At 44.3% G+C, this 26,849-nt stretch overlaps 1 protein-coding gene across 3 annotated transcripts in view; it reads left to right on the top strand.

The window, feature by feature from the left end:
- The window catches only part of EXOG (exo/endonuclease G), a 28,917-nt gene extending 13,316 nt beyond the window's left edge, over window positions 1-15,601 (top strand). The window contains exons 6-7 of one of the 3 annotated variants that reach the window (XM_048951034.1): window positions 5,330-5,416; window positions 13,214-15,601. In XM_048951034.1, the coding sequence (XP_048806991.1) occupies window positions 5,330-5,416; window positions 13,214-13,360 (234 nt within the window). In that variant the 3' untranslated portion in view covers window positions 13,361-15,601. The other 2 variants (XM_048951033.1, XM_048951032.1) reach the window with 2 other exon arrangements.
- Window positions 15,602-26,849: the final 11,248 nt, after the last annotated feature.

Raw genomic sequence — 26,849 nt, 5'->3', positions numbered from 1 at the left:
CTTCTAACCAACACGTTCCTTGTTTTAGCAATGTGCAAACATCTCCAGATGTCAGGAATTGCACACATTTTAATGGCCCATCCTTGTGACCGTTGTCCACACTTAATTGGGAATAACATTGAGCATAACAAATTTTTTATACACTTGTGGAATGTCAGTAATAGAAAAGAAAGAAGCGCTGTGCCAAATATGACATTATGATAATGTTGCAGTGTTAGATGACACCGATTCAGTGGGAGAGCTTCAGCCAGCACGAGATCACCAAGGAAAACAAGAGCAAAGCAAAACCAAAGGGAACGAGCGGAGTGGCTCCAAGAGGTTAGCACAGTAAACAAATAGAAAACAAAAAAAGAAAAGTAGTATCTGAAATCTCACTTTGGTATCCCAAATGATGATGGGGAAGGAATATGTTTAAAAGAGAACTCAAACTAAGAGTGCTTTTTTGTTTTTTCTTGTCTTGAGGCAAAATAAAAGATTTAGCAAAGTGAGATGATCAGAGGGCTGGAGCACCTCTCCTATGAAGAAGGGTTTAGGGAACTGGGCTTGTTTAGCTTGGAGAAGAGAAGGCTCCAGGGAGACCTCATTGTGGCCTTCCAGTTCTTGAAGGGAGCGTATAAACAGGAGGGGGAATGATTGTTCACAAGGGTGGATTGTGATAGGACAAAGGGGAATGGTTTTAAACTGAGACAGGGAGGTTTAGGTTGGATATTAGGAGGAAGTTCTTCACACAGTGAGTGGAACAGGTTGCCCAAGGAGTCTGTGGATGCCCCATCCCTGCAGGCATTCAAGGCCAGGCTGGATGTGGCTCTGGGCAGCCTGGTCTGCTGGTTGGTGACCCTGCACACAGCAGGGGGTTGAAACTAGATGATCATTGTGATCCTTTTCAACCCAGGCCATTCTAAGATTCCATTAAAGTTTTGCAGGAATAAAGAGAACTCACCTTGTGGCTTGTTCTCAGTGTGGAGTGAAAGCTTGTGGCACAGCATTGTTTTTCAGTACGCCATAGCTGTATTTTTCTAGGCAGTATTACCACGTGAGGTGTTTTTGAGTCAAATATACTATTAAAAACTTGCTCTTTTCCAGCTGGAACAGATAGCTGTTGTGGGCATTGATTGCTGAAAGATCGTGTGCTGCCTGTGGGTAGACTGGCACAAATCAAAGTCAACATCTGTGCATGGGTAATCTAAACCTATTTTCTCTTCTGTTACAATAGGGGTGTAAGCTCTCTGCCTCTGTTTGGCATGCATCAAGATAAATGAGTGGTGCAGGTTAAAGAAGTGATTCAGACTATTGTAGTTCAGTAGGAAAATCCTCTAGGTGGCAATAGCAAATGATTTGTTAAGTTTGTTTTTCTTACCTGTTGCTTCAGCTGTAAACTTCACTTCTCTGGAATCACACTGTTGGGCTGTGTATGGGGGACATCTCTGTACTCCTCTGCACCTTCTGTGTCTACTCCAAAGGAAAAGCAGTTTGTGATTTATTACAGAGCACGATGATGTAAATACAACCACGTGCTCAACATTTATTTTTTTAACAGGAATCATTAACAGCATAGATTACTAGGAGTGCATCTGTGTGCAGTTCACCTATGTGTTAAACTTCAGGAAAAAGAAACCAACCAACACAGTTATTCTTTGTCAGGCACCCTCCGTTTCCTTTCTTGATGGTATTCCCTGTCAGAAGAATGAACTGGGGGCAGAGCTACACTTGTTTGGGTAAGGAAAGGATGAAATTGTGGACTCCAGCCTTTGGCAGACTGGAGTTCGTCTTAATCACTTTTATAGTATCAGAACTTAGCAAAGTAATGGCAGGAGTAGTTTATTGCTATTCAGAAGATTGGGATAAAGCTTGTGCACTATTTAAATTTTATTTAAATTCTTAAAAGAGAACTTGCATGAAACTGACATAGTACATAAATTACATGTATGGCTCTTGCCTGTAGAGTACAACTAAATAGATCTGTATATATCTGTATATATCTGTATACAGCAGAGTTGTATTTAGAGCTGCTTTTCTCCAAATGCCAACGCTGCCTTTTTCTCAAACTAGTTCTCTTTCGTTCTTTTCTTCCTTTCTTCATATACTATGCATAAATGTGCATTATTTTGCATAGAATATATATATTTGCATAATATTACATAAGCATAGGGTCTCTTTTTCCCTTAACACCCACTCCAGGCATTCAGCATTTCCATTTCATACCTAAGTATTCTACATGCAGCTCTATTCATTCCCCAGCCTTTCTATCCACCCACTCAGTCCTCAGACTCAATCCCCTGTTCCCTCTTCTAGTTTTACTCAACATACTCACCTGTTTGTTTTACACATGCCACATACCCCCTAATTGGAGATGCTCATTGCAGCTCCATCTGCATGTTCTCACTTCCTCTTGTCTTTTATACAGCAGGCAGAGGATGCTGGTTTGTGTTTATGAAGTTTTGAGAAGGGGAAAGGGGTCAGCTAAAGAGGACCTAGGATATATATTTGTATTCATACTGGGGGGGTGAATACGTGGGAGCCCTGGGAAAGAATGTGCCACACTACACAGGAGTGCTGCTGAGGAGGAGGTGGTTGGCCCAGGGAAGCCTGGGGAGCAAGGTGTGTGCTCTCTGTGTGCTCGCTTCTCCCAGGGAGCCGCAGCAGCTTGAGGGAACAGTGCAGTTTAACAGCATCTTCCTTCTCCTCTGCCCTGCCCTGGGTGTGAGCAGCAGGTGGGAGTGCAGCACAGGCTCTGCCAGCTCCCGTACTCCGGGGAGAGAAAAGAAACCCCTGCCTTCAGCAGCATCACCCACTGCTGCTCTTGGGTGAATAGGGAAAAATGAATCCCCCTCCTCCTCACACCCCTTGGGGCTTTTCATGCTGCTTAGCTCCCTTCTTCCCACCCTCTATACATGGCATGCATCCCCCTAGTTTGAACACCCGCTCTCTCAAGTAAGTTACACTCCAGCACCATTCATTTTTATAATTCAGTTTTAACCCACCAGGTATAGCAGTGGGTTGATGCTGACTTTTCAGTGTATTTTAAAACTACCAGTACATCAGTCAGTTTTGATTACTTATGCAGTTGATCCTGAGGAGCTGTAACCCTGGTTTCACCCACACTGAATGCTAAATGCAAAGAGCTTTGACACTCAGGAGCTCTCATTTCCCTATCAAGACTTCTGTCATCGTTGAAAAGGAAAGTAGGTTTAGCATAAGGCATTTATTTATTGCTTACCAGTTTCAGTGGCTGCTAGATGTCTAAGCAAGGCTTTATTTAGGAAAAGCAAGATCATTGCTGTACGAAAGTATAAACTAGAACAGTGCTGTTAAACAGCCTCATAGAAGGAAGGGGGGAGGAATGCTCAGTTTTCGGTAACAGAGCAGAGAAATCTTAAGAGTGCATTTGCCAGTGAAGTTACTACTATGATCATGTACAAGTCATGGAATAAACAGACTTTGTTAGGGCTTTGCCTTTCTCCTGGAGGCTCTTTCTCCAGTTTCAGTCCAGTAAGATTTCAGGAGCTGTCACGTACAGAACTGACAGCAGAGGTAGGAGACACTTCAAGCACTAAAATTCGCAGCTGAGATGAATTAACAGTTGGAGCAGACTGCAGGAAACTTTTCAGTACCACAGGCAAATTTCAGTTTGAAAAAATGCATTACCTTTTGCAGAAGTGCTGAACGCTCTCAAAACAAAGTGTACATGGAAAGTGTTTCTTCTGGGGTTGAGTTATACTGAATCTGAATGGACAGAGCATGACTAAACTGACGTACCAGCATAGTTTGCAAAGTACTTCCAATTAATGTGATAGATTCTGGCAGTGAAATAAATTCCTGCTTTCTCTGAAATAGTATTTTAATTGCATCTAACAAAAGCTGTCAAAAGAATAAGCAGTATTTGCCTTTGCAAGTGTTGCAAATAGAACCATATTACGGGATTGCATTTAAAAACACAGTGCCTTTGTAGTTCTTGTACAGAGCCTGCATCTTTTTCTTCTGTTGCCTTTAGAAGAAAAAGTACAGTGTTTAGAAAGATGATTGTACAGAAGGATTATGGATTATGCAAAGCTGAAACTTCCCCTGTGTGAGCCTGTTGTACTTTATCAGCCTAGCAGAATCAGTTCAGCAGTATTGCAGAGGGGGGTGGGAAAAAGCCTAATGCAGTGCATGCATGAGCATGCTGGACTCATTTGACTGCTGGAAAAATTACATTTGTCATGAATATGTGTGTAACTTTTGAGACAGAGTGGGGGTATATGCATTGTAAATGTGTGAGTTCGTAGCAGCTTTCATGTGAATTCAAAGTCCTCATCATCTGCTTTTGCTTCAGTTAAATTTCTGGATCCCGATGTGAATGACAGTAGGAAATCCAACATGTATGAGCCCTTACGTTGAATCACAGTGAATTTGTGAGAGAAAAAGGTGCATCACATGAAGCATTTGTTTCTCTCTTCCAAAATATTGCTTCTTACATAATGTACTTTATATCCAAGTGCCCCCAAAAGAATATTTCTTTAGGTAATGTAGCTGTTAAATACAACCTGTGTAAGGATCATAGAGGGACGAAAGAAGGTAGAAGGTAAGCTGGAGTAGACTTGAAATTGGCATTTAAAAAGTACATGATTTGGAGATGTCAGACCAGGAATTTCAAGTGAAATGTATAGACCCACTGTTACTAAAAACAGCGTTCATAGTGTTAACAGTGTGATGCAGTATGACAGGAACCTCTACCATCCCTTTGTGTCAGTTACACTTACAGATTTGCACCAGAGGATTATAGAGCCGGGGTCTTGGCTGGCTCCCTGTTTCCAAATATGTTTTTCAGATTCGGTTCCAGTTCAGTTTCAGCTATAACTGAAGTTGCTCTGATTTGCAGCTGAGCAAAATAATTACGTTGAACTAATTCTTCTACCAGATCTCCTTGCCGAATACTGATCTTTCCGAACATCTAGACAATGGTTGGATAATCTTTTGGCCTTTTGTCTGCTTTTGTCTTTTGTTGTTTTTAATATTGCAGTGTGAGGTCAGTAGCGATACGAGACAGGCTGAGAAACTTTTGGGAATGTCTTCTACCAGCAGTGGCCAAACGGCCCTGCAGTGAACCACCCTCTGCTGATTTTCTGCTTGAAAAAGGGATTCGGATGTGGAACAGCTAGCTCAGTCCTGACCAGTTGTATGACAAGTCACAATGAAATTGTGCTTTCCATCTCATCTTCTGGTCTCATAACGTTGCATGTGATTTAGATGTGTAATTAGACCTTGTGACTCCTTTTTAGAGGTGGTCGCGTTGGTCTCGTGTCTTCGTTTTCCCCTTGACTGATAAGATCTGTATCGTTTCTTTCTACAGGTAATTGGAAAGGATGATGTGGCAGTGCCATCCCACCTCTACAAGGTGATCCTTGCCCGGCGGACCCGAACATCCACGGAGCCTTTGGTACTGGGGGCTTTTGTGGTGCCAAATGATCCCATAGGCTTCAGTCACCAGCTGACTGAATTCCAAGTCAATATTGAAGATCTGGAAAAAATGTCAGGTTTAGTTTTCTTCCCCCAAGTGGACAAAACCAAAGATGTTAAAGATATCTGTGAGGTGGACACCTGTAAACTGATGGGATTCAAGGAGTTTACATTGTACATCGTTACCCGAAAAGTGCAGAGTGCCAGGACATTGCACCGCTTGGAAAAAGCCATGTCAGAGTTAAAGGAGGCAGGAATTGAGCCTGATGAGTATCTTCTAAAGCTTCACAAGAAGAAGGAGGAAGAATTACGGCAGGAAAAACAAATAGCAGCTAGAGAAGGGAGGGCTGGCTGAGTACTTGGTTAGGAAGATGCTTTTTTTTTTTGTACGTGGAGAGGGGAGCCAAGGCATAAAGAAAGGAAGTGTCTTTATAAATTGTCCTTTTCTGAATTAGGAAAACAGCAAAGAAACATTTGGCTGTTGTTGGATTTGGAATAATGTTCATTCTTGTGTAACATGATGCCCGCACATGGTTTGCTGCAGTATTTAAATGTGGGAAATGAAAACGACCCCTTTCTGGCATGAATGGATTACAGGACCTCCAGAAAAGGCTTTGTGCTATTTTCCAAGCCAGACGTCAGACTTGGGGGTTGTATGGAATCCCTTCTAGGAATACAATAAAAATAGATGGTGGACACCTTGGGAGTGTAACTGGAACGTGTCTGAATGTAATTCAGCCTGCAATTGCCTTCGCTATGATGCTATAGAAACAGTAGTTTCTGGAAGTTTATAAATTAAATCAATTAAGAAATATTTTATTTAACTCTTCTGACAGAGGCTTGTAAGGCATAATCTGAATCCCTTGCAATCCTTATGTAGTTGTGGCAAACAAAACAGATTGTCCCTTACCTCTCCTGACCTTACATTCTTTGGATACTTCAGCATGTCAGTAGCTGTCAACTGTTGTCATTTGTGGTGGGCTTCTTCCATTCATGTATAGCCCTCCAAATTTAAAAAAACACAGAGCAATTAAGGCAGAGTTTACACAGGTTGCTGCCCCGTTAGATTATATCTAATGTATCAGTGTAATTAGTGTAAGCCTGGTGTTTCAATTTCATCACAAAGTTTGGATAAGTGCGTGTTGTGTATTGTTTGAGAGGTGAATACTGCTCTCCTTTGGTTTGTGGTGATCACTCACTGTCTTGGATACATCTTCAGACATAAGTCAGTATCCTGTGGGATTGTCTGGAAAGAAGTGTAAAAATTGGCAATGTTAAGAATATTTACTAATGATAAGAATCTTTATGGGAAGAAACTTTTCACAGTTCTAAAGGTGAGAACTTATATTTCCTGAGGAGGATCTTGTGCTGGGTGGATTGGGTTGTTTTCATGAAGAATGAATCAGGAGCATTATTTGGATGTTGTGAATCACTGGTGTGGATGTTCTAAAAACAGTCTTGTTTCCTTTGTTTCAGCTCAGTGCATTATCCAAAAACAGATCACTTTATAACATGATTATGGTTTCCATGATACTTCTGTGTTTGCAAAGAACACTTTCACAAAATCCAGACATTTTAAAACCAGGGAAGCATTCCCAGCTAAGGCCATCATAGAAGCTTGCTACCCACATAAATTGTGGGAAAATGGGGTAAAATCCTTAGAAAATATTTACTCATTTCAATTTTAGCCCAGAATTTTGGTTGTTAATTTTACCAAGTGTAACAAAACAACCACAAAAAGAACAAGCTAACTCTTGCTTTGCACAACCTAGAGGTCAGTGTGTATTAACTGGTGTCGCCCTTTGTGGAACAGCAACTTGGTCATTGCTGTTTGCATTGTCTTTCTCTTTTCCACATTACATTACTTAGGGTTTTAGTTAAACCTTCCTGCTTCCTCTTTGTCATTCATTTTTTTTCAGCTGAGAGGACAGATGCCCAAACACTCCTAGGTGCAGCTGCAAACAGATCTCTGTACTTCAGATATGTGTCCATCCATAACAAAAACCTGTTGTCGGTAAGGAGCTCCCTGTCTTCCTGCTGTAGCAGCAGCAGCAGAAGTGCCAAGGGTGATTCACCTGATGGAGCCCAGCTATGGAGAGCAGCTGCTCCCTAGCAGTACCTCCTTGGTTTTCTTTGCCCTGCTGACCTTCTGCGAGGCCCGCTTACCTTAGTTTTCATGCCTGGTGAGCCATCTCCACAAGAAATTGCTTCAAGATCCTTCATGAGTGTGGTGCTTGTGACTATGTGCAACTTGTGTATGCATGCATGCTTGCATCTTTAGTGACAATATGAACCCTCTGATGCACCTAAGAACCAGGAGTCCTTAAAACTGAGGAGGCTGTCCTTTGTTCCTCTGCTGTTTCAGTGTGTTTGTTCCTACATCTGAATAAGCTGACTAGGGAGGGAAGCTGACAACCAAACTGGCCGTGCCCTGATATGGTAATTTTGTGATATTCCATCATCTGCCTACTCCTGATTGTTGCTGCTAGACTTGAATCAGGGTGGATGTGGTGTTGAATGGGACAGTGATGTTTGTAATACCACGGTGAGAGCTGCTGCTATGCCCAGGGGCTCTCAGCTCCTACTTTCACCCTATTTCAGGGCTGCTCGTGCTGCAGTCAGTCCCAGCTCAGATGCACTTTTGGGATTTGGCCTTTTGGTGGCAGGCTGCTTCTGCAGTGTCAGTCTGGGTGGCCAGAAATAGGAATAAAGAATCTCTGGCCCGTAATAGCTGCCTTTCTGCTTGTGTTACTGAGATACCCATTTAAAATGAATTGTTTCAGGCGTTGTACTGACAACAGGGCAGAATGGAGCAAATCATTTTTCCTGGACAAGGATTTTGGCAGTAATGTTTGAAAGTGCCCATAGATTGACCAGACAAATTGTGTATCTGCACCAGAGATGACTTTGAGTCCAGCTTCTTCATGAATCTCTTGCAAGGTGAGGATTTAACCCTGCAGTGCTGCTGCTTTGCATCTGTAAATGAAACTTCTCGAGGAGCAGTTTTTAGTTGTTAGTTCTTTATTTTTGGTCAGCTCGCTTTGGAGCATCATTTTAAGGTTTTCAATTTGCACATCAGTGGGAAAAATAAGTCTTATTTGCTGGTTGTGCTGTGCTGACTTGTGGGGAAACACTCCCTGTCCTGAGAAAAGTAATATGTGTCAGATACAGCAGGCAACAACTGGAAGGGGAGAAACCTACACACCCAGAAACTTGAACGTTTTGTTCATGAAAGGGTTTCTGAGGTGCTGCAACACCCAACTTTGCATTCTGTCCATCATTGGAATCATCTCCCCTGATGGTGACAGTTGGGTGGCCCGTAGAACAACTGGCAGTTTGTAAATGGCAAAGCCCAGGATCTGTAGAAGCTGCCAATTTGTCCAGTAGAGAGGGCATGGGCACTGTGTTTCACACAGGTTTTTTTGGTCACGAGCCTTTTTGTGGAACTGATTTTCATGGGAAGATGATCAAATAGAGACCCTACTGGCAGTACATCACCCAGCTGAGAGAGTGGATAGGAAGGGGCAGAGAGGATGAAGCCAAGCTCATGTCAGTGATGCCCAGCACCGGGACAAAAGGCAGTGGGCACAAACTGGAGCACAGAAGGGTCTCCCTGAACATCAGGCAGCACCATGTGAGTGTGCTGGAGCCTCAGAAAGTTGTGGGCTCTCCTTGTAGATGTCCAAAAGCTGCCAGGACATGGGGCTCTTCCTGTGCACTAACATGGCTCTGGTGGGACCAAATGGACCCAGAGGTCCTGCTAACATCACCCAGTCTGTGGTGCTGCGTTTTAACCTGTTGGAAGTAAACCCCAAATCCTTGCATGCCCATCCTGTCCCCGTGTGTTTGTTGCCTGGCAGTGAAACTCTGGAGGAATGATGTATAAACCCCAAAGTACTCCTGCTAGTAGCCTGGCTCAGTGGGGAACTGAAGAGCAATTTTGCTGTTATTTTTGAATCTTGAATTGTCTTCTCCTGCAGTCACACAGGAAAAGCTTTTCTCACCATGCAGCGAAGCAGATCAGCAATCGGCGGCCTTGTGGGAAATGTTCCTTTCTTTTTTTTTTCTGATTCAGGTCCATCTAATCAGCTCCACCTACGCAGTGGCAGTGGAGCCAGTTCTCTCACACATCCTAACAGCTATCTGCCTGTGCAATTAATGGCTTATCTGCTTTTGCCATGGCTTGGAAGAAAAAGCTGAACAACAGCTGGAAGTATTTGCTTAAAATATCAGAAGTGTCTCTGTGGATGTTCTGGGGTGGATGCTACAAACGTCACCCCCCTTCCTATGCTGTAAAATATTACAGAGCAATTGGCTGTTCCTGCCGTGCCCTTCAAACAGGGCAGGTTTCCCACCCGCCATGTGAAAAATTAATGGCTGTGGCGACATAATGTTCCCAAAATACTCACTTTGAGGAGCTGAATGTGAGGCTTTTGATGTTGGTTGGAAGGTCTGGTGGTTGGCATCCCAGCTTCCCCGCCAGCACTTCAGCAGTTGGGGAGAGAAGTGGAAAATGGAATGAAGTGCTTCCAGCTCTGCTTAAGGAGCAGAGTGGAGATGGTTGGGTGATCACAGAGGTAAGTTTGGTTGTGCCAAGAATAAGTATTTTCTAAGAGAGCAGATACAAACCCTTACATACTTTTCTCGAGCATCTTTCAGCTGCTCATAGTCATAGAATATCCCAAGATGGAAGGGACCCATAAGAATTATTGAGTCCAACTTCTGTCTCCACACAGCACCATGCAAAAAATCAGGCCATAATAGAATCATATAATGTCCTGTGTTGGAAGGGATCCATTGAGTCCAACAGTGTCAAGTCCCATCCCAGATGCATCACTTTGGAGGAGATCAGCCTGTCCCCTTGACTGTGAGCCGGGCAGCTTGGATCAGGCCATCCAGTGTCTTTGTGGACCAGAGCCTTGATATCTCATAGATGGTGTGCCTTGATCTCCAGTAGCTGCGTTGGTGTTTGTGACTTGCTCACTGGGAATGCAACATTGCAGAAGTTACAGAAGTAGAAGGAAGAGCAAATGAGAGCCGTGTGTCTCAGTTTCATTAAAGTCACACATAGATTCTGCTTCATAAAATCACAGAATCACAGAATAGCTTGAGTTGGAAGGGACCTTAAAGGTCATTGAGCTTCAATCCTCTACCATGGGCAGGGTTGCCCCCCCATCAGCTGCCCATGGCCCCATCCATCCAACCTGGCCTTGAACGTATCCAGGGATGGAGCATCCACAGCTCTCTGGGCAGCAATGCCAGTGCCTTACCACCTTCTTAGTAAAGAATTTCTTCTTAACTTCAAGCCCAAATTCAAAAATAACTATTGTAATCTCCAACCTTACACATTCCTCCTCACATGGCTGTTTTGTGACCTAGCTGATTCTTTTTCCCAGTGCAGTGGGCAGCCTGGACATGCCTAAGCACCTGTATGGCAGAATTAAACAGTGGCTGAATTAAACAGTCCTGCTGTAAAAGCGGGCTCGGGTTTGAATGCAATACCAGAGTGTTACAAGCTGCAAGATAAACATGGTAAGGTATGACAGTTGGACTAGATGATATTAATTTTACAATCTAATCTTAATGATTCTGTGATTCTAAAACTTCATGACATGAAAGCAAGGTGAGAAAGCCAACAGACCGTGGTGGTGCTGAAAGGGAAGATGATCTCACACCCTATCTGGGGAACCTGGGAGTCCCCTGATGCCCATAACGGCTGGCAGATGAGCAGAGCTATTGCCTGCTGCACATTAGCGTGGGTGACAACTTCTGAACCTTTCCTTCCTGCTTTGTCACAGGCACTCCATAACTTGTAGAGCAAATGTAACAGCAGCTGTGAAAGGCTACAACAAAATTTCCCCAGTTCCTTTGGGTGTTTGGTGTCTTTGGGTGTTTTAATGCGTGGAGAGATTCCACAAAGTGTGTTCACACATAACTAGGGTCTGCTCGTGGCTGTGAGAGAAGAGCTTTCCTGCAGGGTTATGTTTCCATTGCGTGAGATCTCTGTTGTATTGAGTAGGTGATTCCCATGCCCTTCGCCATGCTGATCTCTCTGGGCATGGCCTTCTCCATCCCTATGATCTCCCTCACCCCCCAGACACACAGCCCTGGCTTGGCTTTGTTCTCACCCTGTGATGCTCCCCCCTCTGTCGGAAGCTGCCATCACCAAAGTGAGCGCCTTGCTCTTACTAATAGCAGAGTAATCAATTTGAGTCACTGTATACATTAGTAATGACCGTGTAATTCTAGTGCAAATTAGGTTTGGGCAGGCTGTGAAGCCCGAGACATCTCGTCTTCCTGAGCAGAGCTTGGATTTACAGTCCTCTGGGGAAGGCCGTGGTGAACACCCCCCCCACCCCCTCGCAAATCCTTCCTTGATTGGATACAGTATGGTCGTCTGATTAAAATTGTGCAGTGGTTCAGAAAATGATTTTCAGCCAGTGCTTCACAGTAAATTACTTTTTTTTTTTTTTTTCCTTTCTTTTTTTCTTTCTTTTTTTTTTTTCCCCTCCCTGGACAACAAATTTTTACCTTGAGGACAGCTGGATGCTGAAATTCAAAGCTCGAGAGAGGCAGATCAGCAGCGAGATGAAGAGGGAAAGTGGGCACGGGAAGCACAGTGGTGGTGGCTGCCTGCCGTGGGCCACCTACGGTATGCAGATGTGAACCTCTCACACACCCAAAGACTTTGGCTCTTATATTGATGCCTCCTATTCAAAACCCATTTTCCTTTCTTTTTTCCATCAAAGTTGGCTGCTGTCATGGGTGAGTGAGGAACGAAATTGGCAATGTTGTATGAAGATGTCCCAGGGACTCGTGTTTTCCATGTTTCCATGTGTTTCCATCCTAATGACGTACGGGAAACTTTCTGTCCCTAAGGTCTCACCTGTGCTGGCTTACACGTCCAAAGCACTTCTGATGTTCTTCTATACGGAGTGAGCTCCCTCCCTCTTGTAGTGGGGATTTAGCTGGAAGGATGTATCAAAGCCTGTATGAATCTCCCACATCTTTTTGTATCAGAAATAATGTAGGCAGCATGAGCAGGAAGGTGATCATCCCTCTGCATTGGCACTGGTAAAGTTGTACCTCAATTGCTGTGTTCAGTGTTGGGCCCCTCACTACAAGAACATACTGAGTGTGTCCAGAGAAGGACAATGAAGCTGCGAAGGATCTGGGAGCACAAGTGTGATGGGAGCAGCTGAGGGAGCTGGGGTTGTTCAGTTTGGAGAAGAGGCCCAGGGCAGACCTCATCGCACTTTACAGCTCCCTGAGAGGATGTTGTATCAAGGTGGAGGTTGGCCTCTGCTCCCAAGTGACAGCAATAGGATGAGAGGTAATGGCCTTAAATTGTGCCATAGGAGGATCAGGCTGGATATTAGGAAACGTTTCTTCTCCAAAACAGTGGTGATGCATTAGCACTGGCTGCCCATGGAGGTGGTGGAGTTGCTGTCCCTGAAGGTGTTCAAGAACCATGGAGATGTTGTATTGAGGGACATGGTCAGTGGACACAGTAGGATGGATTGGGGTTGAGCTTGGTGGTCTTAGTGGTCTTTTCCAACCTTAATGATTCTGTGATTCTATCATCTTGGGATGCCCAAAAGAACAGTCAGGAGCTGCACTGCCCTGCCAAGGTTTCTGAAACACTTTAAGCCTTCTCCCTGCAGGAAAATGTCTTTGAATGTGACTCTGGTGCTGATGAGTGTCCCACTTTCTATGTATTTAAGTCTCATGGAACAGCAAGGTGTAAAACCCAGTCTTTCCTCATGGATTTTCACAGGGCCTTGAACCCACCCAACTGATGCCAATCTGGAGCAAGGCACTGGGCACCCAGCACTGTATCCTGTCACTCACCTGGCACCATTTGAGCTTGGCTCCAAGCAGCCCCCGTCCCGTGGCAGGGGGCTATGTCTGTGCAAGGAGGTAGGATAAGGAATAACAGCAACATCATAATGACCCAGATAAATGCTTGAGAAGGAGCTGTTGGTGGAGAGGAGCAAGCATTTTTAAGTTAGAGATGAGTAACTTATGGGCTGTGGGTTCCTTTGTCATTTGAAGCATCTTTGAATGTGTTTTAAGGCATTTCATCTAGATGGTGGCCACACACTGAGCTGAAGATCTGCATTTAATGTCCTTTCCTTTTCCAAGTGGAACTCCAACAGCCTGCAATGAGTTTAACATACACTGTATTTAGGTTGTATGTTAGCACTTAAATAAATGTAAAACTGATTTCCTCCCTTTGTTTGCATGTGCTGCAGACAAGATTTGTCCCAAACAACATCAGCTCCCTACCTTCCTGCCAACACAGGCTCTCCTCTGCTCTGTGTTGGCTCCATGGGAAAAGGGAAATTGTGTTGGAGGGGAAAGGCTGTTATTTGAATTAAAAAGTCTGTTTTTCAGAGTATTGGCACTGAGACTGGGACGTGGTGGTTGCCCACTCCTCTCTCGGTCCCCGCAAGTTTGTTCCTCACTGGGGATTATTGGTGCCTTTGTCTGTCCAGTTCAAAATGTCACATTTCCTCCTGCAATTAGAAGGAGCTTTTATCCGCAGGATGGATGTGTGTCTGAGGGGGGTGTTTTCATTCCCGCTAGGTGAATGTTTTAGTAGGCAGTGTCCAACACATCACACAAATACTTGAAACGTTTTAGTAATACTAAAAGGCTGTTATTGCAGCTTGCACGACCTTTCGGAGATCGCTGCGAACTCACAAGATGGAATGAGCTTATAAAAGGAAATGTGGTCTTATTTTTAAGCTAGGCCACGGGAGAGAATTGGTTTAAGTGTGCTCAGTTCTCAAAAGGAACCACTCTTGCTCTTGCAAGGCCAGTGCCACCCCTCCTGAGCTCCCTCTAGGCAGCTGACAGCAAACCTCCACCACATTTTGGTGCAGAGAAGGCAACAGATGCCAAACGGCGCATGCAGACAAGTATATCAGGCCAGAACTTTTCTTCTTCCATGGGGCAAACAGAACTCCAAAGGGTTGGTGACCAGTTCTAAACAATTCAGGCTTTTGAAGTAGGCTCTGAGTCTGACAATCCCAGTTCTGCATCAAATCCCAATCTGAAAATGAAGAGCATTTCCAAAGCCACTTGATGTGGCACTGATGTGGCCACCTTTAGTTGGATTTCTGTCAGAACACTGAGCAGAAGTCAGCATCCATTGGACACTGCTGCAGAGCATCTTCAGTGGTGCCATCTCCCAGCAGTTGGGAGTTTGGTGCATCACCTGAAGATTCTCCCTTGCCTGTCTGTAGCAAACATTCTGTTTCTCTTTTTCCTTGCACTCACTTTTACATTCATGTCCGTGCAATAAAACCCATCAGTGCTTCACTGTGCTCATGCAAACACAGAGGTGAGTCAGTGCTGGTAATGATGCCTTCAAGATAATTACCCCCAGTTTGATTGGGGTGAGGGGAAAATCATGAATATAGCCCTGAATTTAACAAGCATAAAAGAGCGTTTAATTACTCTAGTTATATGGTTATCCCCAGATACTTTCTCATTTGTCCAACAGGATCTGCTCCTCTAGGGCATGAGGTAATTGCTGATATCCTTTCACGCTTCAGCAGCCCATGGCAATGCACCAGCTCCATGTCCAGCTCCAAGGGTGTCAGCACCCCACTGTTGGAAGAAGATGAGCCCATGTAGTAGGGATACTTAAGCTGGGAAAAAGGGCCAGAGGATTCTGAGGCAGCAGAGAATGTGCTAGGAAAATGCACAGGCCAAGAACAAGGCTTTATTTGTTTAATTTACATCTTTACTTAATTGAACACCCCCCTGAAGCTGTCCAAAGCCAGGTTGGATGGGCCCCTGTGCAACCTAATCTACTGCCTGGTTTAGTGGTTGGCAACCCTGCCAATGGCAGGGGGTTGGAACTGGGTGATCTTTGAGGTCTCTTCCAACCCAAGCCATTCTATGATTTCTGACAGAAACACCTGAATGTGCCTTGAAGTTCATGAAAGAACAGCCTTGCTCAAGGATTTTACACCTTTCTATCTGATTCTGATTTGACAATATATCTGCAAGCACAGCATGACATTTACAGTTCTTACTAATGTCTGACTAGTGCAATATTAACTATGGAGTAGACACACTCTTCTTAATGGAGCAAGGTGTAGCTCCAAAGGAGCCCGCATGGCAAAGCAGAGGCCTTGACTATAGTGTTTGATTTCACAGGATTATAAGCTCATTTATTGCCTTTTGTGTCCGTGTGAGAAGATGGGGCTCCAACCCAAATGACTTACAGTATCAAGGCATGATCCAACAAGCCTTTATTCACACAGGTAGTCTCAATTAATTCAAAGGGGGCTCTTCATAGAAAGGAAATTTGCCTCCTTAGAGGTGAGAAGGCAGGAAATGAAAACACTGAGTCAGTCATGGTGCACCACCTATGTAATTTAGGGTAGACATTTAACAATATAAGTACTAATATATCGGGCTTGATGGCCAAGACTGGAAAATTAGAGTGCTAATACTAGCTCTCTTCAGCTATATTTGGACTCAAAAAGCCTTGAAGCATCTGGATACAACAGCATATACCCGACTTTAGGCACGTAAAAGGCATACTGACTTTCAGGGCATTATTTGGGCTGAAAGGTCAATATTCTGTGAAACGGGAGGGGTCTGAGAAAGTGCACTGTTTTTCATCTGTGCCATATTTCTGGCTGCTGCTGTAACTGTTTTCTGTGTAGCTTGGCGCATTTAAGCACTTTGCATGGAGTAAAATGGATCTGCACCTTTAGTCATAGAGGTCAGGAACCACAGGCAGAGAAAACACTGTATGGGTTGGGGTTAGATGCTGTGGGCTAGCAGGGGAGGGGTGCAGTTTCTATAGGAGTGTCCACATGGCTCATGCCAGTGGCCAGGGGATGGTGCAGCTCTTGGCACATGGATCCTTGGCTCAGTCAAAGCTAAAACAGGAAGCCTCCCATAGTCTGCTGCATTTAGATGGAAACCCCAATTTACGTGGCTTCTGTGTAACCCTCTGTGAGACCAGCTCCCCACTCTCCTACTTTGTACAACAAAAACGGTTGGAAACCACCTTATGTGGGCAGCATTGATTTGCCTTCAGTATTAGTGATAACGGGGCCCAAAGTGGATCTGAAGTTGACCTGATATTTGTAAGTGTGCTAATTTTAAGTACTGGCACGTGAAAACTCTGTCTTTTATTTCCAGAATAAAGTCAAGGCAGAAGAGGATGAGGGAGAACATGACAAGAAAGGAATCTGTGAGAGGAGAACAGGCGAGAAAAGGGTCCAAATATCATGGGTCTACTGGCAGATGTAATTGTCTCACTTTATCACCACTTCAGTTCAGAGCATGGGACAAAAGTTCAAAACTCAGAAGCGGTGACTTTTGTTTTCAGGTTAGCATCTTTCCTACAGCACTCATTTCATGTTGCCTGGTGTGTCTGTGTGTCCTACTGCAATGTTTGGTTGCACCATGGGGTACAAGTTGCCACTTCACTTCTGGGGTGATTTTGCACACGTCTAAAGCAAGGCAATGGCCTGAGCTGCTTGTGGCTTTCAAGTATTTCCCCCAAACACACACACATCTCCTTCTATTTTGTTATTTTTTCATATAGTTTTCCTTCTCTTGCTCTCATTTAATTTGCTCTTTGCTTGTTCCTTGATGTTCTGTCAGTGCTTTCACCACACATCTCACGAGGTTTTGTACAGTTCTGACAGGGCTGTTCTTCAGGGAAATATAACAAGATTTTGAATATACAAAAGAAAAAGCATGAAGCCAGACGCGTTAGTAAGGGGCAGGTTTTAATTACCTAGCCATTATTGGATTACTCCAGAGTAGAGGAAATATGACTAATGTCTGTGCTTCTGGCAAACAACTGCTGTCAAATTCAATAAGGACTTATTAAACATCACGGAGGTGTGACTAAAGAAAACGATGAACAGAATGTGGAAAATAGCAATCATGGTCCTATTGTGTGCACTATGAATTTCTAATCTAGGAGGTGGGAATGTCTATGGGGGAAGATCTGGGGAAATTGCTACATTTTATCAGCAAAGTAAAATAAAGTTAGGCTTTGTGGAAGGGAATCCTAACTGTAAAAGGGTGAGCGATCATAGAATTACAGAATCATTTGAGTTGGAAGGCCCTTAAAGGCTATCTGGTCCAATCCCCCTAAGATGAACAGGGACATCTACAGCTCCATCAGCTTAGAGCCCCTCCATCCTGATCTTGAATGCCTCCAGGGATGGGACATCCACTACCTCTCTGGACAACGTGTTCCAGAGTTTCATCACCCTTACTGTAAAGTGATGCTCTGACCCCGGTGGCCATGGGGTGCAGCTGAGTCTCATCTCATAGCCTTCATGGATGCTGATCCCTCCTTCAAGCAGGACTTATTCCTTTTAGATGACATAATTGTTGGCTGAAAAACTCAGAAATACTCTTGAGATGAAAGACCAGGACAGGTCTGTCCTACTGTAGCTGTATGGATAGCACTTCAGTGTGATGCATCCTGGGCATCCCAACTCCAGCTGCAGACTGGACATGGAGAAAGTCCAGCTTTTGGCATAGCCATGGCCTGTGGGAGGGCTTTCTCTTGCCCAGCTGTCAGTGCTGGACCTGGTACAACCCAGAGTATGGTTGGCATACCAGTATCTGTCAGGACACGCTGCTGACTTAGATTCAACTTGCCATCAACCAGAAGCCCTGTCTTGATCTATCAACACTCAGCACCAAAATACACCTAACCTGTGCAGGCTGGATGGTGGCTCACTGGTGGCATATTAGAGAGCTGGAGCTCTGCTTTGATAACATGTGAGTGTGAAGAGGCTGAAGATTTCCAATGGGAAAACTATGCTCCAGGAGATGCAGGACTTCAGGTACGTGTCTCTGCCTGGTGTTGCCTACCAACCTGTGACTCCTGTTGGATCCTCCTCAGCTTTCCATCTTCATCCTACAGAGGTGTTTCTCTTCCCACTGAAGGCATGAGGAGGTTCCCAGTGCCGGCAGCCTGAATCATCCGAGGATGGCAAGGCACATAGTATTTTTGCTGTCTCTGTGCTTATTCTAAAAGCCTAAGCCCACTTAGGCTCTCCTCTGCATCGTGCCTGGATCCTCCCAAATCCAGCTCCTCCAAGATGCAGTTTTATGTAGGCACTGGTACAGAAATCTGCTCTGTAGAGGCAGTACCTGATATAAGGTGTGTAATTCACTCCTCAGAAAGGGAAGGAGTTGCAGAGCTAGACTCACTGCTGATGTAACAACTGTGGTGACCTCATCAGAAGCTTGCCAGCCCACACCACCGCAGCCAACTTGTCCTCGCCCCGTCTCCCCTTGCATTACCAGCCCTATCTTTGAAACAAAGATATGATTGACAAGTGTTTGTCCATTTTTGTGGACAAAACAATTAGCACAGCACATACAGACTTTGCAATTGGGTGTATGATGAGATAGGTCAAGTGCTGGCCCCCAATGTCCCCATATTAATAAAATGATCAATGGTGATGCTACAGACTTAGAAATGGAATAATAATGGGGCTTGAACTGGATGGTTATCGGGTGTAATGGGCAGAGCTGTTGGAGTGGGACCAGGAGAGGGCCATGAGGATGCTTAGAGGGCTGGAGCACTTCTCCTTTGGAGAAAGGCTGAGGGAGCCAAGCTTGTTCAGTCTGGAAAAGGCTCCTGGGGAGACCTCAGTGTGGCCTTTGAAGAGAATTTATATACAGAAGGGACACTGAGTTCTTGCACAGTCTGATAGTGATAGGACAAGGGGGAATGACTTTAAACTAAAAGAGGGGAAATTTAGGTTAGATGCTAGGAAGAAATTCTTTACTCAGAGGGTGGTGAGGCCCTGGCACTGCTGCCCAGAGAGCTGTGGGTGCCCTGAATGGAGCCCTGGGCAGCCTGAGCTGGTGGTGGGCAGCCCTGCTGATGGCAGAGGGATGGAAATGGATGATCTTTAAGGTCCCTCCCAACCGAAACTATTCTATGATTCCATGATTTCCCTGTATATAATGCTACAAACCCTGTTTGTTATGTGCGGGGGATACCATGCATCAGATGCTCTTTGTGGACTTCTTAGAACAGCACATTTGCAGCTGTAATGCAGGTTGTAATTAGGAAGGCAAATGGACAGACAGACACATCTGCCTGTCACATGTTGGGTCAATGAGACGTGGAAATCCTGGCCATGTTTTGCAGGCTCAGTCACTTGATCAAATTATTGCACTGGTTTTCTTTTCCTGCTTTTCCTGTTGTAATGATGTTATTGTCTACTTAATAAACTGCACATATTAATGATCCGTTAGCAGCTAACAGAGAAACAGAATGAATTGGAAATTTCAATCTCTTGAAACTTTAACCAGAAACCTAAAATTAAAAACCTTAAAGACTCAAATTCCAATATAACAGAGGCTCTCTAAGCTATAACTCAGTTGCCAGCTAATCTGTAGGTACCCACAGTGGTCTGTTTCTTTTGGCCTGTATTTATCCCTTCTTTCTGAATTTATATTGAACAGGATGTATTGCTTGAGCCCATCAGAAAAATGAAGTCTTATAGCAAAATATTTTGTTTCAGATTATTTCATGCTTTGCAACACAATTGATCTGGAACTGTTCCCATCAGCTTGGATGGTAGAAGTGTGAAGATGTCTATCAGGTTTCTTTTTACTGCATTATCAGTGCTGATCAGTGACAATTCTCTTACAAAGAACCCGGTGATGGGCTGTAAAGCTGTTGTAAAACGTCCAAGAACCAGAAAAAAAAACAACAACACCCAAAACCTACAACAAAGAACCAAATTTCTTTCAGCTAAGCCCAGGAAATGCATTACACCCCGCTGTAAGGAAGAGCTGTATTGACTGAATCATTGCCATCAATGCGCCCACAGCTCAGACTCTTATTTTAGGTGTTACACTTCTCAGCTAAATACACTCTAAATACATCAGAGAAAGTGAGAGCAGGAGCACAAAGCTCAGCTCTGGAAAGTCTTCTTTTCTTGTATGGCAGCAGGTGTGCTTAAGAGATTTTGCACATATTCAAGCCAAATTTTTTGGATGGAAAAGAAGCGAATCAGGCACCTGTAATATAAAGAGATCTAGGTCAAGGTGTTCCTGAAATTCATGGCTGAGTCAAGGGAAGAACTTACAGAACAGCATGACAACATCCAGAGGTAAAAGAGGCATTCATCTGAGTACCACACTTCCCTCTGATAGCGTCTTGCTGGCAGCTGTTGTAAATTAAATTCTTTTTGGTCAGTGGGAGGACACCGTCCATTGTTAGTTATTTCGTACAGTTTGTGCAACAATTTCAGCAAAATTATCCTCATTTATCCTCAGCTTGTTCAGGGGAGCCAATGTGATTGTACATCATTTTTCTTGTTTCCAAACCTGAGTTTCCTTAATGTTTTGAAGATATTTGACAGTGGAGTGTTGAAAAAAGATCATAGTACCAAGCTAAATGAAGAAGTGTCCTTTGCTTTAGCGATCTTGAGATTTCAGGATCTGTTGAGTTTAGGCTAACACACTGAAGCGAATAGTTCCCACACTGATATTATAAATCAGGAGCTGTTCATGCAGATGGGTATGCTTGGAGGCTAATACACCTTAGCACAGATTCACAAATCTGAGAGGTTGTGGATGCCCCATCCCTGCAGGCATTCAAGGCCAGGCTGGATGTGGCTCTGGGCAGCCTGGTCTGCTGGTTGGTGACCCTGCACACAGCAGGGGGTTGGAACTAGATGATCATTGTGGTCCTTTTCAACCCAGGCCATTCTATGAGTCTATGAAATCTGGCCTAATGTCTTGAAATATTTAAGGCTCCAGTCTTGAGTTTATCAAGGAAACTTCACCACTTCCCACAAAGCCATCTGCAGTAAGAGATAAGGTTACTCCTGCTTTCCCAGCCTGTTTTCCCCTTTCTTTTTCATATTTACACAACTTTGAATTCAGGTCTACCATCTCACAAGGGGTCTCTCACAACTTGCTATGAGGTTTTCAGCAACTGGGAGTTGGCAGCCCACTTGTTTTGTGCTCTGGGAAGCAAATAGTTCATATCCTTCCTAAAGAAATGTGAGATGAAAGGGTCAGCAGCCTGCATCTTTCTTTCTTATAAATACCTCCTGACTTCTGGCATTGTGGAGGGAGGAAAAAAACAAGCTGCTTGCCATGCTGGCCCTCTTCAGACATCAGTTCACAGACTTGAGGAGTAGCCTGAGAAGGAAAGAGAGATTTCTGAAGTGAAAAGTGCCCTGTGATGAGATACTGGAGCCAAAGAGACACAGACTGCTCCCGGACTCCCTGCCTGTGGATAAGAAACTCCAGTTGACACTTATGAGTGAGTGGGGAAAAAATGCCTTAAACCCATGTGACAATTATATAACTTCAGGCCCGGGATGTTTTTCTCACAAAGGAAGGACAAATATTGCCAGGGGCAGCTTTCATGATAAAAGCAAGCCAATAATCTCTGAAAATGGAGAGTTACTAAAAAAATAGCCTTCAAGAGAAGCCAGGACATTCCGTGTCAGGCTTGTGTCCCTCTTGACTGTAGTAGGGCAGTGAGTTTGGGCAGCTGCTGGTGAGTCTCAAAAGTGCCGTAAGTCTATGATCACAAGTATTTTGGAGGATACAAGAGATGGAAAAGCAGGATTTCATAGAATCATAGAATGGCTTGGGATGGAAGGGACCTCAAAGATCATCTAATGCCAAGTCCTGCGCCATGGGCAGGGTTGCCAACAACTAAATCAGACAGTAGATCACGTTGCCCAGGTACCCATCCAACCTGGCCTTGAACACCTCCAGGGATGAGTGTTGCTGGGGAGGATGCTGAAGACTAGATGTACATGAAAAGGAGGAGAGGAAGGTGCCATGCTAGGAATGGGGGCTGACACCATATCTCCAGAGCAAAAGAGTCCTCACTTTGCTGAGTGATGTGAGCCTACGGTGGTAGTTTTGTGGGAGCTTCCTAAGAACATCAGGTCTGTACTTCTTGCATAGCTTTTGCTTGACCTCAAGAAGCAGACTGGGAGAGCACAGGGGGACTGGAGCAGGCAACATCCTGAGGTCCTGACTTATCCTGTTTCTATCAGCGTGATGTAAAGAAGTAGATGCTTAGGTGCAGTCACTGATGGCACACGTTTGTAGCTCTGAAATACATGACAAATACAATGAGATGGGGAGGATGGTAGACATGGGCCATTATGCTGAATGCAGACCATGAAAATAGACTTATCTGCAAGTCTTTTGCCAGATGATCCTTTCAAAACTGCTGGTGATGGCCCTTGGAATGATGCTGATGACTTACATCTGACACATTGCACTCAAGGGTAACTGCTGGATTGAGACCAACCTTATTTAGTCAAATTTAGGCATTTTGGGACAGATGTCAACAATAGAGATTGTTCAGAGCAACCACCTCCGCTAGATGTTTACTCCCTGCCTAGTTTTGGAAGGGCAGTAGATGCCTCCAGAGGACTGATACATCTTACCAGATATAGGCAAATTCCTGCTTTGGACTTTGTCTCCCAGGATCTCCCAGTCTTCAATCTCCCTGATTTCTTGGGTGATTGGTCAGTTGCTGTCTACATGCCACAGGTTGGTGTCTGGAGGCAAAATAAGTGGCTATGGAAGTTAAAATGCTGAAAAAGAATGGACCTTCATGCTTTCAGAAAAGAGTGCATTATGTCCCCCATGAAAACATTTCTCTACTGCTGTTTAATACCAGTGAGCCCCAGCTTGCTCCAGGGCCAAGAGACTTCATAGAATCATAGAACGTCACAAGTTGGAAGGGACACATAAGGATCATCAAGTCCAACTCCTTGAGTTGAGTCTAGGAGTTCTACAAGACTCACCTCAAAGACACATTTCCATCTCAGCACTAAGGGCCTACATACATGCTTTCAGCTGCTTTGCGACTGTTTTCCTGCCATATTACTATGTATGCTATCCTACGTGGAAACCCATACAAGGTGGCAGGAAACCACGCATCATGCATGAGTCCTGCACAGTGACAGCTTCCTTCCTTGACAAGCTGCAGGCTGCCTCAGCCTGGCATCTGTATTTGAATCACTCTTGTATTCCTCCTCTAAATCCCCACCTGAGGTCAAGCTTTGAAAGAAAGGTCAGCGCTATTTGGAAGCTGCTCAGAGAGAGACTGAATCACGTAGTGATGAGTCATGTGAAAATTAAATTGATGCAAATGTTAATTTGACGACTTGAAAGTCTGGAGAGGATTCCGGCTGGACCATGAGTTTGGTGCTCAAGCAGCTGTGCTTCTGTTGGTGTGGAGGTTTTGCAATAGGTAAAAACAGAGTGGCAGAGGTGTTGTTAAGCCAGAACAATCTCTTTTTCTCCCCCCTGAGTCTGACTCATCACAGGTTTCTTGCAGGAGGGGAAGCTCTGCAAAGAACCTCTGGCATCCCCATGTCACTGCTAGATGTGTGGGCTCAGTTCTGGGTGTGTGACTGTAATTCTGGGATTTGGGTTTTTGTTATCAGCATCCAAGGTGCTGGGCATGATGCTGCTGGCTGGGCACTTCCAGCTCTCCTCATAAATCATTAACTACTCCAGAGTGATTGCTGAAGCGTGAAAGGATATCAGCAATTACCTCATGCCCTAGAGGAGCAGATCCTGTTGGACAAATGAGAAAGTATCTGGGGATAACCATATAACTAGAATAATTAAACGCTCTTTTATGCTTGTTAAATTCAGGGCTATATTCATGATTTTCCCCTCACCCCAATCAAACTGGGGGTAATTATCTTGAAGGCATCATTACCAGCACTGACTCACCTCTGTGTTTGCATGAGCACAGTGAAGCACTGATGGGTTTTATTGCACGGACATGAATGTAAAAGTGAGTGCAAGGAAAAAGAGAAACAGAATCTTTGCTACAGACAAGCAAGGGAGAATCTTCAGGTGATGCACCAAACTCCCAACTGCTGGGAGATGGCACCACTGAAGATGCTCTGCAGCAGTGTCCAATGGATGCTGACTTCTGCTCAATGTTCTGACAGAAATCCAACTAAAGGTGGCCACATCAGTGCCACATCAAGTGGCTTTGGAAATGCTCTTCATTTTCAGATTGGGATTTGATGCAGAACTGGGATTGTCAGACTCAGAGCCTACTTCAAAAGCCTGAATTGTTTAGAACTGGTCACCAACCCTTGGGAGTTCTGTTTGCCCCATGGAAGAAGAAAAGTTCTGGCCTGCTGTACTTGTCTGAATTGTCTTCTATTTCTTCTTCTTCTTTTTTAATTGTTGTTCTTTATTGTCTCACAGCTCAGAAAGCAGATGGAAAATACTTTCCAATAAGATTTATTATATTACTTGTATACCTAATTAGGCAATTGCTATGCATTTCTTAATCACGTATATTACATTATTTCAGCACTCTGAATACCATTCACTCCGAATACCATTTCTGGGCATCATTACAGGCCTCCAATTAGCAAACAGGAGTTGAGAACTTAATGGGTTACATTCATAATCAAATGCTAAGTGAAGCACACACAGCTTCCTTAAAGAGGACACAGCTGTAACAACAGTGTCTTCATTTTATATGTGAAGTTTGTCTCCATTGGTGTAAGTAAGCACAGAGGGCTTTGTAAAAGCTTTATAGATTTCTTACATTCTCAATTTCTACTTTTTCCAACTGATCCAGACTGTTGTTAACCATGTTATTACTTCATTTAGGAACTGACAGAGTGGTGCAGGCTCAACGCAAGTAGTTCTAAATCTTGGCAATCAAAAACCGATCTTTCTGGTGGCCTCAGTGCTCTTGCAGACCTCCTCTCCCCGGTCTGTTTCTCTGCTTAAGCCGATTTCTTTGCTCTAGAGGAGGCTGTGTGGTGTTTTCAGGCTGAAGCAGAAGCCCTGGGATTCCCATGGGAGAGGATGAACTCAACACATTTTCCAGCCAAGGAATGTTCAAGCCAAATAATTTGGACAAAACTGGAAGTACTGAGATAGAACTGAAATCTCTGATAATCAGCCAAAGCTGGGGGAGCTGTTAAGTACCGAGGGACAAGTTCTGCTTGTCCAACATCATCTCACTCTGCAAATAGCTCCCCTAACATTCCTGCAGGGAGGGTATGATGGGAACGGCTACAATTTAAAATAATTGTTTTGCTTAAGCAGGAAAACAGGATGAAACAAAAGTTTCTTGGGCTAAGCAGGCCTTGTCAGTCTGATTTTGTCCTAGAAATAAATAAAAAATAAAAAAGATATCCTAAACAGATGTAGCGACAAGAGTGGAGATTCTCCTTTTTCCATCTTTTCCACCCAAGAAGGGAAATTTTCTGGGCTCACCTAGTTTATCAGGTTCCATTCAGTAACAAGCCGTATTGCCAGGTACCAGGAGTTTACTGTACATTGCAAATAAGCTGATGGTGCTTCCAGTCCCAGAAGTGCAGAGCTTGGCTTTCATCATGAACCCTGGTGATGGAGGTGGAATGTAAGGATGTTGGGCTTTGCCAAAACCCACATTCCCATCAGCTAGGAGACAAAGAACTACACATGAAGAGCACATATCTCAGCACTGAGATATTGGTGGTTGAGGAGCCTGTGTTGGTAAGGGCTGGGATAGGAAGGATGGAGTGGGTATGGGGTGGGAGCAAGAGCAGGGTTGGGAAAACGTGCGGAAGCACGGAGCATCCAGCAACTCTGGGCACTTAGGTGCACTTTATCATCCCTGCCACTCTGCCTTTTTGCTTCCTTTTTTTTTTTTTTTTTGCTTTTATTTTGTCTTATTGGCTCTTGCTGAGCCTTTGTAAGTGAAGGGAAATGCGTGTGGGAGGAGTGAGGGGGAGGTTACGGCAAGGCTGCTGCTCAACACAGGGCTAATGGGCCCAGAGATTTGATAAATAATTCTGTTTAATTTAAGCCTCAGGAGCTTCTAATCGAATTGTATCACCTGTGGTTCTACTGCTTTTTTCCAAGTCAGAGAGAAGGAAGGAAAAAAAACTGGTAGAAAAGGCTGACCTTTACTACCAGCAGTGGTGAATGGAGGATTTCCAAGCCTGCACGAGCCTTGGTGAAGCTGAAGGGACATGCAGTGTCCATAATAATGTTTTGCCCTGGAAAGCCCAGAGGATGGATGCTGCAGCCAAGGTGCTGTGGGAAGGATCCAGAGCAGCTGGTGAGGTTATCATGGAACCAAGGCAGTCAAATACACTGAGGGGGGATGGAGGGCAGCAGCTCTGTGTTGCTCAGTATTCTCCCCAAAACTCAGCCCAATAGCATGTCCCAGCTTTTGCTTTTCTTTCCACCAGCTCAGCAGGAATGTAAAGCTAAAGGTGAAAGGGTGAGCCTGTATGCTGTTGACATGTACTGTAACATGGATAGGCAAATAACAGCCTGTCCTGTCATGATAAGGGCTGCCCAGTATCAGAGTGTAGTAGTTCCAGTGCTTTTAAAAGGAAAAGCAGGGATTTCAGCCAAAACACTGATTT

Source organism: Lagopus muta, chromosome 7 (genome assembly GCF_023343835.1).
Source record: "Lagopus muta isolate bLagMut1 chromosome 7, bLagMut1 primary, whole genome shotgun sequence".
Classification (NCBI taxonomy): Eukaryota; Metazoa; Chordata; class Aves; order Galliformes; family Phasianidae; genus Lagopus; species Lagopus muta.
This window is presented reverse-complemented; position numbering and strand designations above follow the sequence as displayed.